Source organism: Camponotus vicinus, unplaced genomic scaffold, assembly GCF_025532165.1.
Source record: "Camponotus vicinus isolate PSW18456_S1 unplaced genomic scaffold, iyCamVici1.0 SCAF_2, whole genome shotgun sequence".
Lineage (NCBI taxonomy): Eukaryota > Metazoa > Arthropoda > Insecta > Hymenoptera > Formicidae > Camponotus > Camponotus vicinus.
In genome coordinates this window covers 25825160-25840749 of record NW_028141956.1, presented here as the reverse complement: position 1 = coordinate 25840749, position 15590 = coordinate 25825160, and the positions used below count along the sequence as shown (strand labels likewise).

The 15590-nt window shown below is 33.6% G+C and overlaps 1 protein-coding gene and 1 non-coding gene across 6 annotated transcripts in view; both read left to right on the top strand.

The window, feature by feature from the left end:
- Positions 1-15590, top strand: part of LOC145966959 (puratrophin-1) — a 285937-nt gene that overhangs the window by 44790 nt on the left and 225557 nt on the right. For all 5 annotated transcript variants that reach the window (XM_083091423.1, XM_083091421.1, XM_083091422.1 and 2 more), the window contains one exon: positions 10661-10858. In XM_083091423.1, coding sequence (XP_082947549.1) covers positions 10661-10858 — 198 coding nt within the window. The remainder of the gene's footprint in view (positions 1-10660; positions 10859-15590) is intronic.
- Positions 11471-11611, top strand: LOC145967622 (U4 spliceosomal RNA). Its single transcript, XR_014437469.1, has one exon. It is a non-coding gene; the product is annotated as a U4 spliceosomal RNA (small nuclear RNA).

Here is a 15590-nt window from a genome sequence, read left to right as displayed (position 1 = left end):
ATAAAATATTCAATTAATATTATATTAAAGAATAGATAAAAAACTGATTAAAAGAAGCAAAACTCTTTCTGATTTTATCAACTTGATAGGGATTAATCGTTATAAAAAGCTAGCATAGAAGAATAAAAATTGTGTCTAATCGAGATACACATGCTGGTTTCATAAAAGTTTCTTAAACGCATATAATGATATTAGATACATTTAGAAAACGCTTATGAAACTAACATGTGCTTAGGTAATATTCAATTAAAAAAGAGAATAAAAGGACACGAGTGTAAATGCGCATATTTTTAAGATTTCGACTGAAAGTCACTACGTCATTTTTCAGATATATTGTCTTGAGCTGTTTTTATTTTTATAGTTTAAGTTGAGATTTTTATCATGGAAATTTTATCGACGTTTACTTACATCAACGTTGAATTCAGAAATAATTATATCGCGTTAGAATCGATATGCAATCTCGAGATTTAATTTTCAAAGCGGACAATTGCAACTGTCAAACGCACGAATCGGCCAACAAAATTTAATTAAATCTCTCTCTCTCTCTCTCTTTCTCTCTCCAAACGAGGATTCGATTTACGCGGCGATCCATTACGCGTGGAAAATCGTCCGCGTGCACGATACATTATATTTCGCTGTCGCGCCACAATACGAGGGATCAAATTGGAAATCGGTGAAAGTAGCTACCGTAAATCAGCGAATCGATCGGTGGCAGCCGTTAGATATGAGAAAGCGGGCGCGGAAACTGCAATTCCGGCTACGTCGGAAGCTTTTCCGTTATAGATACAAGTGCGAGAGACCGTCTCTCCTGCGGATCCTGTGGATGCGCGACTTAGCAAGGCCCACATGTACCACCAACTCATACGTGCATGCGTATGGCATGCTACGCACTATGACTTCTTCTACTCTCTCGGTCGTTAAGCAGCAGCCGCAGCTGCCGCTGCCATCGCCGCCGTTGTCGTTGGACGGTATTCATGTACCGACGAGTACCGGCGTACAAAAGCTTCTTCGATCGTAAGTCGTGGGCGTAAAAGTGTCTACCGACCCTCTTCGCAGCTATATACGCACGTTGCGTGTGTGCGCGTCAGAGATTGCTCGTATGTCTGGTCGCCTCCTCAGAAATCTACGTTGGTTTGCTTCTTCGGGATGCTGCAAACTGCAACCATCCTTAAACTACATCAATGTGAAACTAAATTAATGCTCATTCATTATTATTAATTTTTTTTAATTTTAATATTTTAATTTTAATTTTATTTTTTTAATTAAAAGAGATGATTTTTATTCCAGAATATTTAAATTATAAAAAGTTTTTAATAAGTAAAAAGAGATATATATATACATTAAATATGTTAAACATAACGAATATAGAAAAATAAAATAAATTTAATAAACTACCTTTTATTCTAAAATAAAAAGACCTATATTTTCTTGAAGTAACGGTGAGAAATATCTAATAAAAAACTATAAGAAATAATATTGTAAGTGAGCATTACTCTAATAATAAATGCTGATTTTATGCATGATTCATGGCCATTGCTAGTTACAAAATCTTTTAACGGCTTTAAAATATACGAGGTTGTACATGATACATATATCTCTGTGATTTCCATTTCAAGCAAAGCACATTATGATTCCAAGATTAACGCGCACGCCAAGTTTTCCATCTCGAACTGAAGTGAGCCGAAGTAAACTGAACGAATGCAATGAATATCCTCTGCTTAATCCGTCCAATGGTCCAACATCTCGTGGTCGTGTTCTTCCAGTCTCCCTTTCCTTGAGCGTCCGCACCCGTACTTCATAAGCTCGTAAACGTATCTCTTTACGTTGTTATCTCAGGCGGAACGCACCGCATAATCCGCCTATGCGGTCGTTGTACCCCAAAAAAGACACGATTCCAGCGACGATGAGTCAGAACGCGACGATAAATCTCGAGCTGCACCGAAGGCGGAAAAAAATTATCTCATATCACCGCAATAACGCGGGCGATTATCATTATTATTCACAGTCCTCCAGTGTAATTATTTGATGGATCGCGGTGTCTAATGTGTCGCGCAAATGCGTAAAAATGTGTCCTTATGTGTGCGAGACGGTAATTTAGGATCGTTTAAGCATACAGTGCTGAGAATGACGGCGGGAATTTCGCCTTGTCAGCCTAACTATAATTCTTATAATTCCTTAGTAAGCGAGATAACTTCGAACTGGTTAGGTCAGTCAGGAATTGAATTTCTTGATTTGATTTTTTAATTCTTTCCAATGCGTTGTAATTAATCCCTGGTATTCGTTTTTATCTCTATGCTATTCAAAGATATTAAAGATTCCTGAAAAAACTGAAATTCTTAGGAATTTATTTTGTACCTGGAAAAATCAGGGAAGACTTATGAAATTTTATTGGAACTTAAAAAAGGGAATTTAAAAAAATTCCCTCTTTGATAAATTTGCTCTTATATAAATAGTTGACAAGCCAAGAGAATTATAATTAAATATATTTTAAATGTTATATTTATTTATAGATATATATTCACTGTGTAACAATATTGAATATGTACGGCATATGTATTTTTTATTGCAGTTTTTAGTGATAAAAAATGAAAATGTTATGCAAGTGAGAAATGTTTATTTTATGAAAGTCACTCATTTTTTCAATACATTACAAATTTAGCTTGAAATTTAAAAGACTATTTTTTCTTCGAGTGAAAAACATTAGAAAACGCCTACAATAAAAAAATTTAATTTAGAAAGTTGCATAAAAGATTTTTAATATATTTTACTTTTTTTCAATTCTCTGGAATTTTGAACAAACATTTGGAAGCTCAGGAAAGTTTTTAATAAAATTTAAATAGATCTCTCTTATATAGAAAATAATCGAAGTCGAGCAATCTGAGACTTTAACTTTCGATCTAGTTATCAATGAGGATATTGTTGAATTTCGCGTTATATGTGAATAAATTTAATTTCTTTTTTTTTCAATCATTTCAATCTCAATTAATTCTTTAATAGAATTTTAATTAAATATTTTGTTGCTAATTTTGTTGCTCTAACCGTAATACAATTTAAATTTTAATTCGTCTTTTAATTAACAAGGTTATTAGTATAATGCAATTAATATTTTTATTAGCACGAATTGAAGATGGATTCATTATAAATAGAACAGTATCGAACTGAATGGATACAATTTCCCTCGTTCCCCCTCCGCTCGTTAAGGAAGCGCAATTCACGGCTGAAGGATGCGCTTGGAGGTGAAAGGCACGACGAGGCCAACTACCAATTAAATCGTACCTTCAGTAGGACCGCCGGATATCTCGCGTGCGGCTTGTCCGAGGCGGATTTCTCGACGCGGCTATATGAACTTACGAAGTAGCCGCTTGGTTTTTGCGGCGCTCATAGTTTTATAAAGCTAATTTATTAGCCGCACAGACATGGAACATCACGAAGCTGTTCCTCGGGCGGTTCTATGCGCGCGCCCCGGGAAGCGCAAGAAACCGCTCAATCTTCGTTCCAATCTTCCTAAAGTACAAGTGCTTCGATCCCCGAGATTTCTCCGCGTCGCTTTCTTACTGAGGAAAGCCGAATACTACGGCGATGTCGATAACTTAAAGCTAAAACCAACAAACGTCAAATTATCATTTCATTTTAATTATAAATTAATTATTAATTTTTTTTAGATTTCCGGAGAAATACTTATATTTTTAAGTATAATGCCATCTTTTTTAGCGCAACAAACTCTTTAAAAAAATTAAATACTTTAAAATTAACAATGGAATAACATTATTCTGTGCATATAATATTTTAATTATTTTTTATCATATTATAATTTTCGAATGTGATACGATATATATTTTAAAAATCAAATTTATTTCACACAATTCCTTTATTTAAAGTTAAAATTCCTAGTATGATACGTAAATATAATTCGAATTTACGGAGATATATTTGAGATGCACAAAATGCAACTGATACTTCCAAAAGAAACGTTCGGGATCCATTCAATGAATTCTTTAAAAAGAAATAAAATATAATAATAAAATAAGATAATAAAATTAAAAAATAATATAATAAAATTAAAAAATAAAATAATATAAAATGTAGGATGCAATTGACGGAAATAAATTGTCGACCGATATGTGTATTTCCCGTTTCCCGCAATTACCACCGCCACGTTGTCACCGCTACCTTCGCCGTTATTTTCGCCGTTACCTTCGCGAGAAGCAATGACAATCGGCAGAGATTATCTTATCACGATCTTCTATCGAGGCGACTCGTAGTTAAGCATTTTATAGCTATGTTCCCCGAGCGTATGCACGCATAGCATGCGTGAAATCTAACCGCACCGTCGTTCGCCGGATCCGCTTGGCAATCCGACGATGGCCGAGGGTATCATTAGGAATTCGTCTCACTTTTTGCGCGGATCAACGCCGGAGGTAACAAACGATCACGTAATCCGTCGCCTTCCTGGTTTATGCGAAGGAGTGCCCCAATAAGCAGGCATTCCATTACTTTCGTAATTATTACGTAAATTGTAGAGTAATTACACGATGCTTAAACGGGACCATCAAGCTGAACGAATGATACATGTTTCGATAGAGTTGAGTGAAAAGGGAAGTGACATTATTGATCGGCCATTACTTCTTCTATCATTCTCTTTCGAAATAAACTACTTCTCCGAATAAGAAGTTTGCTATGTTCAATTCGGTAAAAGCTAAAAGCGTCATAATGAGGCGAAGGCGAAGTCGATATGGAATCGCTTGAAAATACGTACTTGAAAAAATTGGAGAAACGGAAGCACCATGGGAGGTAGTATCATCGCACTCGGAGCGATCGCGAAATCGTGCGATAGCGAACGCGTGGGCCGGCGTTTCCCGTTTCTGTTGTCGGCGACGGGGTTCAAGTGCCCGCGAGATTAAGGCAGAAGGAGATCAACGGATAGCGTGGCGGAGATATATATCGGTGGTTTACACGAAGGTTGAGACCCCGGTCCGGAACGAGGCCCGCAGCCTTCAATCATTGTCAATCGGTTCGTACGAAGCACCGTTATGATGTCTTCGTGCTATCGTCTCGTCCCATAGGAAGTTCCACCTACCACGATTCTTTGGCAACATTCCTACGTTAACCACGCAGTCCCGTTCTTCGCGAATATTTGCGAGAGCGCATCTGACAGAGATCATGAGTGTCACGTATTGCATGCGTTATACTCCGTTGAGATTTGTAAAAAATGAAGAGGGAAGATATTAGCAATTGTGTAAGAAATTTTTATACGTATTCGTCTAGAGAATAATATTTATAACGCCTGACATATATAAAACACACGCTGTTCGGCTTTCGATTCAAAAAGTTCGTTAAATTTTTACTTTATTATACAAAAATAGTGAATTGTTATAATGATAAATTAATAACTCATAATTATAGAAATATAATTATAATTACAAATATTCTAAAACGAGAAGAATTGCCTTCAATGCGAATAAACAGTCATCAGAAAATTAATAATTCATAATTATGAAAATATGATTATATTTTTTATATTTATATTATAATGCGGTAGTGTTAGACTATTAAAATTATAGAGTTTAAAAATTTTATTCCTTTTTTGCGTGATGAATTCAGGAAAAGGTCAAAGAAAATAAAAGAATTGTTTTCAATGCGAATGGACAGCCATCAGAAATTAATAATTCATGATTATAGAAATATATTATTATACATTTTTTTGTATATTATAATACAATGGTCAGAATATATAAAAATATGTAAATAAATATACATTATAAAAATATATTAAACATGTAAAATACTAAAAATATATAAAACTTAAATTCCGAAAGAAACAAAGAAAATAGCTTAAAATCAGAAGAATTATCTTCAGTGCAAATGGATAGACATAAAAAAAGATGCTATTGTACGAAAGACCGATTTCAAATATAGCATTGCCAGAGATATCCAATTCAGACCTGGATATCTTCCTCTTGTTTTACGACACTGGACGACGTTTGTTCCTAGATATATAAACGTAGGTGTGCCAACAGCGAGGAAGAAGCGTGATACAAAACGTCGTGAAATAGCTCGCCGAGAGATTGCCCCCCTCGTAACCGTGGGGAACATTGATAAGTAGAATTCATGAAGATTGGGAATGAAGTAGACCAACACGCGGAGGATGTTTGGCCCGAGCAAATAGATTTTACAAGCCCAGTCGTTCTCGTATGTAAAGAGATATTTCAGAGCGAAAAGCGAGCACATCTCGCGCCATGGCACGTTTTCGTCGCGGAATGACGATAAAATACAAGGGACGAGTGAGAAAAAACGTGACGAAAGGACGGCAAGAGGAGACGGACGGGCGTGACACGAGATATAAATATTTGCGTGGGCGTCGGATCCCGCGGCGAAGATGGCGAATCGGCGCTGCAGGTGTGCTCCCGAAGTAAGAGTCTTCGGTGACACGTTTGTCTCGCATATCATTTGCGAAAACGACAATTATTTCAATCGTCAATGATTTTGATTTAATTAAATTTTTTATTAATACCGAGTTGCCACTTAATGCGTGCACTGCTGTGATAAAGTAACATCAAATAACGCTATATTTGCATAACAATATAGTATAATAATCAAATTGATCTGGAACGAAAATTCTTATTGTTTCTCTAAAATTTATGACGGTGCAATTTCGAAAGATTTACGATTTATTGTAATATAAACAATTTTATCTACGTAAAAATGATTTTATCTCTTTTTGAATTAAATCTAATTCAATCATGTAATATATTCTCAAAGTCTATATTTTTATCATGTTTAGGTATACATTTTTAATATATGTTTTTACGACAGCAGGGCATTTTTTATCGTAGATTTAAAAAATAATCTAATTCAATCATGTAATATATTCTCAAAGTCTATATTTTTATCATGTTTAGGTATACATTTTTAATATATGTTTTTACGACAGCAGGGCATTTTTTATAGTAGATTTAGAAAATAAAATTGAAAGCAACGTTTCTTGCAATAGGAAAATTTGGCGTGAACGTGCAAAAAATGAGAAAAACAAAAGAACGGATTACATGAGTTTCTTACAGCAATCGCACGCAACAATCAATTGGAACGAGAAACGATAAGCATTGACGTCAGTGAACAATTCGATGCCATGATACAGCACGTTTTCACAGATGCGAGATAAACCAGCTCTTCAAGCGACATAAGCAAGAAATAAACTTGCGGTTAATATCTGTCCTTGCGACCGACAATTCCAGTCTTTTATTCTCGAGAAAACGAAAGCAATCGGTCCTCGATTGAAACATATGTGCGAGGGTACGGGATGTCTCAATACAGAATTCGCGAATGCACGCAACCGGCATCGATATATCTCCGTCGATCCGTGAAAAGAGTACGTTTATCAAGATTCCTTGAAAATAATACAATTAATCAAAGAGATAATCCTTAAAACGAACTAAATTTTTTTGGCACAATTTAAAATTTATTAAGATAATCATAAATAAGAATTAAGAAAATTAAGAACAGTGACAGATTATTAAATTTCTCATGATGTATTTTTCTTTTTTTTTTTTCTTAATTAAATTATGTCAAATAAAATAGTTCAACATTATAAAATATGTCGAATAAAGTGATAGCAGGATCTTCGATATAATTTTATCCCTTGATAAAATCGTGATATTTTAAAGAGCAGAAGAAATGAATAAATTACTGCAATCATACTTACAGATTGGATTCTAAATATCTAATCGTACTAGAAAGAATGCGCCTGATTATTTTAATTATTGCAGAATTATTTGCAGCTTTCTTTGCTCGAGCAAACATTTCAGGATATGCTATCACAACATATAATTGTATTATTAGCAATTTCTGAAATAAAAAGATATTTTTATAGATAGTTAATAGATAGGGATCTCTTTATTATCTCCTCTCCCTTTTTGGAGAGGAGATAATAATCCTAAATGGACATCCGTTTCTTCGTATATAATTGACTTAATCTATCTTTTACGTTAAACTTATTCTAAATAAAAATTTTATACGTATAGTTAATATAAAATTTTATAAAATTCTTTTCACCATAAAGTCTTTTTTATATATTTCTCCTTGGAAAAAGGATATGCTAGCCTCTTTGCCTACGGTAGATTTTTGCATTTTGCATTTGCATCCGAGTACATGAATAAATGATACTAAATCTGGGTTTTCTCCCACTTATGCGAGTAAATACATTAATAAACAACGTGTGTCTATAAAGTAGAGACGATTAAAACCGCCGGCACGTGAATCGCGGTTAATTTATATGTGGACTCAGACTGCGTGTGTATTTCCATCCCGATGAATTCCCTGCGGGAGACGTACGTCTCCCCTAATGAGCTCTTTATGCAATACTGAGTTACCCTTTTGCCATAAATTTCGGGTGACCAAATATTGGTACTGATGAACCGACACGGGTTGGTCTGTTGTTATGACCGACACATCCCGTGGGATAACACACGTGATAGAACAAAAATTATTGACAGTATTTACTAACGCATTGTAATGTGATACATGATTTATGTATTTTCCATTCATGTATTTTTTAGAAAATAATATTAATTTTCCGCAACCGATTAGATTGGCATCTCAGAGAGAATGAAATATATGAATTTTTATATAATGTAGGTAGAATATTTTCTAGAATTCGCACATGTAAAATACTATAAGTATATTTATATATCACTGGTAAATTATTATTTACTTCTTATACTTAATCTTTAATTTGAAGTTTCGTCAGGTAAAATCAAAACCAAATTTACAATCAAGTTTATTTGATATTAATATTAATAAATTTTATAAATTAATATTTATTACATATGTGGCAAACTAATATTTAATAAATAATATTCAATAAACTAATATTTTCTATATTATTTTTTTGTGTAATATATAAAAATTTTACTACTATTGTATCGTTTAATATTATAGAATATCCAAGAAAATATTCACATAAGCAAATCTATTCTCTATAAATTATTCAGTTTTATGTTAATTTTTTTTAAATAAATATTTTCTCTGGATTTCCATTTTTGTGTAAAGAAAATGTATGACAATCTTTCAATTTTTAATATTAATTATCATGGTAAATAAACTCCTTGAAATAATATTATATTGCAAATTTCACTTGAATTTAAACGAACTATTTGGGGCACTGTATAATAGTACAGTAATACTTTTTGCACATCTCGTACGTATTCGCCACATCCGGTTTCGCTCTCGATCACCTAGATCCCACGTGAAACCCTCGGCAGTGGTATGTGCTCCTCCGAAAATACAAGTTTCGCACGCTCTCAACACTTGGCGTTATTGTTGCTCGTCCACACGCACCATGAGGGCGGAAATACGTGGGCGATCGGGCGCACATATAATGGTTACATGGCGCGTCGTTTTCCTCTCTCCCTCCTCTCCTACTTTCTTGTATGTCCTCGCTAAACCCCAATGTTTATGCGGTGATGCAGCTCGATATAATGCACCCACATCGAATGCAAGACGACACTTGTTCACCTCGGTATTTGAATCTTGGTGGGAAAGTAATGGGGAAGGCAGTGCCAATAATGCAATACCGATGTTTCGCAAAAAAAGATTGCGTCGCTTTTATTGGAAATATGCGGGGAACCGCTTGTTGAAAATGGAATTTTGCTAAAATGCACTTAAGCACATTCTTGTTTATGAATGTACAAGTTGTGATATTTTATCAATTTTATGTATATCAAGAAAAGACTTGAATAATCAAAGAAATATGTCGAAATTTTAAATATATGAACGCGTGCATTTCTATCCATTATGTATTAAATAAGTAAAGTTCAATGAGATTACTGCCATTCTTCGGGCGATTCTTCTTCGATGATGATAAGCTAAAATATATTATATTTTCATGCAATGTATAGCTTATACGATTTTGCACAGATGCGCTTGAAGAAGAACCGGCTTTAGTTTAAACGATACGTTTGGGAGGAATATTGATGTTTCTCTCCCATGGGTATTGTAGCACCCTCGGCCAGAATTTCTGCCAGCTTTTGTCACAGAATCCAAATCACGTTCCCCTTGTTTATCCTGGCGTCGAGGGAGATAACTGCCAGTAACAGATTTTGTACGCGATGACCGTGATTGCGTAACGATATGAATGGACTCGCGAAACTGTTTGATCCCTTGTCTCTATTGCTTCCGGTGTTTGGACAAGTGTTGAAATCGTACGGCTACTGCATAGGGTAATATTTTCGCGATGCGACTCGATATCAAATAATGGGATTCTTTGGTTTGCAATTACAAGTGTTTTAAATAAAATAAAAAATAATTTCGATGAATTAATACTTCTATTTCTTATTTGGCTGAAATAAGTTTTTTTCTCGAGGATTTTAATTAATATTCCTTAAATTGTTATAAAAATTTAGAATTTTGCAATAATATATAATAGTTTCATAAATATTTGATATATTTTACATGATCCAATTTATCACACTTTTCGAAGAGTTTTTTTTTTTTTCTCATACATTATCCAGCAAAGTTTATTATTATGTGATTTTTGCCAAACATTGTTTCCACATATTATTTTTTAATTAATAAATATTTTAGTTTTCTAATCATTGCAAATTATTTAATTATTGATAAAAATTATTTTTTTTTAATTGCACTTTATCTTTCTGTCATTTTATAGGATCGTGGAGACTTCGCTTCCCTGGTCCGGAATTTGCTCGGACCGATTTATGGCGACAATGTTATGGATCTACTGATAAGACAAGCACGGGATATCCTGGTTTGCGCTTATCATGGTAACTTGGAGAACTTTGTTCGGGCTTATCTATCACCTGCTGCAGCTTTATTAGCGGAAGTCAAGAGTATCGTCTCCGAAACGGTAAGTTACTTTCTTCTAAGTCCTTTTAATCGAAAGAGAGAGAGAGAGAGAGAGAGAGAAAATTTCTTTTTTTTTTAATAGATGGTTTTTAGATTATATGTAATTTGTAAATAATATAAATTTTAATTTCTCCCGGAGATTTTAATAAGAGCCAGACGTGTCAGTTGAAAGGAAAATTAAAATTTTTCATTAAAATTGATTAGTTATGAACAAAGCACGAATGTTAATAATAATAAAAATATAATTTGACATCTATCCAATTATCCTAAATGAGACCCAATTTTCCAATAAAATTTGATTCTTTTGTACTTTAGAAATATATTGTAATGTACCTCGATCGATTTAATAACTGACCGAATAAATTAAAAATTTTTAATTCTAGACAATCAATTCTGTTATTAATGATTGTATCGCTTAATGAAACGACTCAGTTATTGATTATAATTATGAGAAAACTGGCGAACGCGTATAATGAAAATAGAATGAGTAGAGTATATATACTCCGAGTAAGCTTCTAGTGTGCTTCGTTAGATGGCAAGAGCAGGCAGACATTTCTCGTAATCGAAATCCGACAGAGTTACTATATTTTGCCTGACTTGAAGGCTTCTCATCAGCTTTGCGCAGTGGCGATATCGTAACCAATGAGGTTTTACCGAGGTGCGATTATTGCTAGTTGAAAACTTTTACCAATACCCCGCCATGACGATGTGAAATACCATCGGCTACGGCAATTTTTGAAGGCCCCTACGGGGGTTATAAGTTTAATCCATACATAAATTATCACAGGGAAATTATAAACTATTTATAACGTGACGAAAAAGATTGATCAATCGTAGTATTAAATATTATATAGATTAAAATTTTAATATTTTTAATTATTCTTTATAATTGCATTTAATATTATATATATGTATATAATCTTAAATTGTAATTATTTCAAATTAATTTATTGCTCAAATTAAAAAAATAAAATCGTATCGTAAGATCTGAAAAAACAAAATGTGAAAGAATTTAAATATAATATAATAAAATAGTAATTTAAATATAATTAATTTTAAATATAATAAAATCTAAATTTTATATTGTTTATATTTTTATTATTATATTTTTCTGTTATATATTTATTTATTATTTATTATGTTTTTTATTTTATATTTTTTATTATATATTATATATTTTTCATGATAGCAGCCTAAAATAATGTTAACAATGGACAATGACTAATTGCTAATGGATTTTATTACAATACACTAAATTTATCCCAAACATATGTCGAATGTCGAATAGTTCATTGTCGTGGAACGAATGGGCGAGGATGCTTTTATCATTTGACGATCGGGCATTTAAGTCTGTCTCATTGACTCTTGATTTCTCTTTACGGGGAAGATCCTCATCCATCTTAATCGTATGGCATACCAGCTGTGTCATTAGCTGCGGCTCTTACAAAGGCCAAGCGAATCTCTCGCGTGGCGCGTGAGCGCGAAAAATATATACACGCATGTGTGTTCGTCCCACTGTCGTTCCGTAATGGGTCGGGGTCGACGTTTAGGGTCTATCGACCGTGCGATTTCCGTTGAACCGACAACCTGAATAGGCCGTTTGTGCAATCGTCAACATGCAACTGCCGGCTAGAGACTGCATGCTCGGAGGACGAATGATAGCGACGATGATTAACCTATTTACGTATCGATCGACCAGACCTTTTATTCGCCTCGTTTCGCCGAACCTTTTATTCGCCGTCGTCCGCAATCGCCGAGGAAGACGTTCAATTACATCCGTAGTAGATAGAAATTTCGATTTCGAATAAATTTTCAATCCAACATGCATATGCAATTTTAAATATTGAGTGCTCATAAACAATTGTTTCCTTTTTAACATCGATTATTGTAGCAATATTGTCATTTTTATTCCTCTTCCATCATCTGTTACATGATTAATGATTTAATTACAACGGCACATATTCACTATTATTGTTTTTACTAATACATTTGCAAATTTTCTTCTATAGTTAATAAAACAAATGAGTAGGTAGATTTTTATTTAAAGAAGCTTGTTAAAATAAACTAAAAATCATTAAATCAAAATATATCTTATTTAAATATTATAAATATTTTAATTTATAATTTAATTTAGAATTTAATTTATATAATTGAATTATAAATATACATATATTCTATTCTAAATACATATATTTTAAATAATTTTTATATTTTAATATATTTTCTTTATTTTTATATTTTAATATATTTTCTCTCTCTCTCTCTCTCTCTCTCTCTCTTTATATATATCCTTTAAAATGATAAATTAAATTCTCATGGTATATTTAACTAGCTTGACCGACTCTAACAATAAGTATATCAAGGCTACCGATATAATTAGTTTCGGTAGCTGTCTCGTCCGATGTATAGCAATGTCGTAATCGGATAAACAACGTCCAGAGAGACAAGGAATAACTTTTACTCTCGGATGTGGCGGACCGTAAGCCATTGTTCCTCGGGTATTGCTACGCGAATCAATAGTGGTTCGCAGCAATCTCATATGCGAATGGTATACAATTTAATTCCCGCCGCTCTCTCGCCGCGGTATACTCCTCATAATTCTCTCGCGTAACGTCGCGCCTTGGTATAAATTATGCGAGATTATGGCGCGAGCCGTACACCGTATCGAGATTCATATTTTACAGTCGATTCGAGAAATTGCCATAACATGCTGTTGCATGCGGAAGTGGTTGAACGTTAAGCTCCCCGTTTCAACACTTCTATAATCATTTTGCACGAAACGCGATTTTCCATGAGACTTTCACCCTCCTCCATCTAATATGTAATAATCTTGCCCCGTTTCCGACAGATTAATTTTCACATCAGACGCGCGGTGCATCGAATGCGTGAGATTGCATGATTAGTTTAAATTAGCAAGTACACGTACTGATTTAGGTAAATATTCGTTTTACATCTGTAGCAAAATGTTGTGATGAAAATTCGCGTCAATAAAAAAAGAGACAATTATAAAATAATTAATAATAAATAAATGAATTGAAATAGGAAGGAAATTATATCTAAAAGTTAAAAGGATGATATATTTGAGAAAAAAATGACAAATTTTAACATCTCTTTTAATTAACTTTTTTTTTATTACAAATGCACTTTATTGTTTTGATGCATCTAACTTATTCTGACGTTTGTTGCAAATTTGTCCGAAAGAGTTTCTGTCGGCAACACGCATCCGCCACGATCGTAGCCACGCAACGGAAGTCGTTAGTACGGAAGACAGGCGCGCGCGAAAAGCGGGACCCACATCTGTCCGCGGGACTTTTAATTGCATAATTTGCGGCATAACTTACGCGCCGGAGCGCCGTTTTCGCCCGTTTCATTTCGTTTCATAGCTTATCTTTCGCTTCCACGTGCCCTAAAACTTGCGGCGGAGTAATTAAAAGTCCGCCGTCGTCAATCAGAGCCTCTTCTGCCCCCGCCCTTCTCCCGCCCTTCTGTCGCTTAAGGGTAGAGATAGAAAGGCGCACCTCGCCTCGCATCGCGCCGCGAAAGTTCGAAGTTTCTGTGGGCTTATACACTCGCGAAAGTTCCCCAAACGAGCACTTTCCTCGAAGCGAGCCTTATGGGTCGGAGCTTACGAGGCGTGTGCCGTTTATAACGATAGAACGAGCTTTTCGCAGGGAGCACCGTTCTTTCGTCAGGTTAATGTCCGCCAATAAACGACGTTGTTTTCAAATAACGCTTCGAATGAAGAATTCCGGAAACGAGAATAAATTCTATGACGAGCGATTAATTTCAATCTATTTATTATTTATCTTTTATATATTTTTTTGTTTTCGATTAAATTTAATATCGTTAAAAATGTTTAAATTATACGAAAATATTTTGATCAAAATAAAATTAACTTTTTGAAAATATTACATGTATTATAAAATTAGAAATAAATTAAATAATATTAATATAATTTAATATATCAAATATATTAGAAAAGTTACATAAAATCATTATTTTATTGGATAATTTGTATAAGTAAACAAATCTTTTTTTAATTTTTATAAATAATCTGAAAAATGAAATGGCATATATAATCATGAAGGTAACTACATAACTCTACGTAAAAACATGTAGAGGATGTACGTAGCATCGGCGTAGAATCATGAGATAAGTACGATAATAAATAATATCCCTCACAAGATTGACGATAACTCGCAATCTCAAATTACGCGTTCGTCCCGGTGATTATAATACGGTCTATTAGTGTGGCAATTGCAAAATACGATAAAGCAGATGTAGACGATACACTATTAGCGCAACTCTCTCTTTCTCACGTTGTGCACTATCAGCGAAATTATATTTCCCTCCATAAATCGATCTTCACTAAAATTAAGTTTTACATACGAGAAAGGTACTCTCGCTCCTTTCTGATCTACAAACACTTTTCAATAGTTAAGAAAGACATTGCGTACACGAACTGCTAAAAATTATACGGATTTAAGAAAAATTGCACGCATGTGTATAAATTTTTCAACTGTTTTTATAAATCTATTTCTCTTGTAATATTGATTCTTGGACGAAGATCTAGCTAGAAAATTTTATATGAGTCTAGAAAAAAGGGATCTTTACTGATTAATGAAATTATATATATGAATTATAAATATGAATTAAAATATATTAAATGAGACTTGATTAAAATTAAGATAAATGATAAAATTCTTTTTAGGTTGATTTTACTTGATGAACCA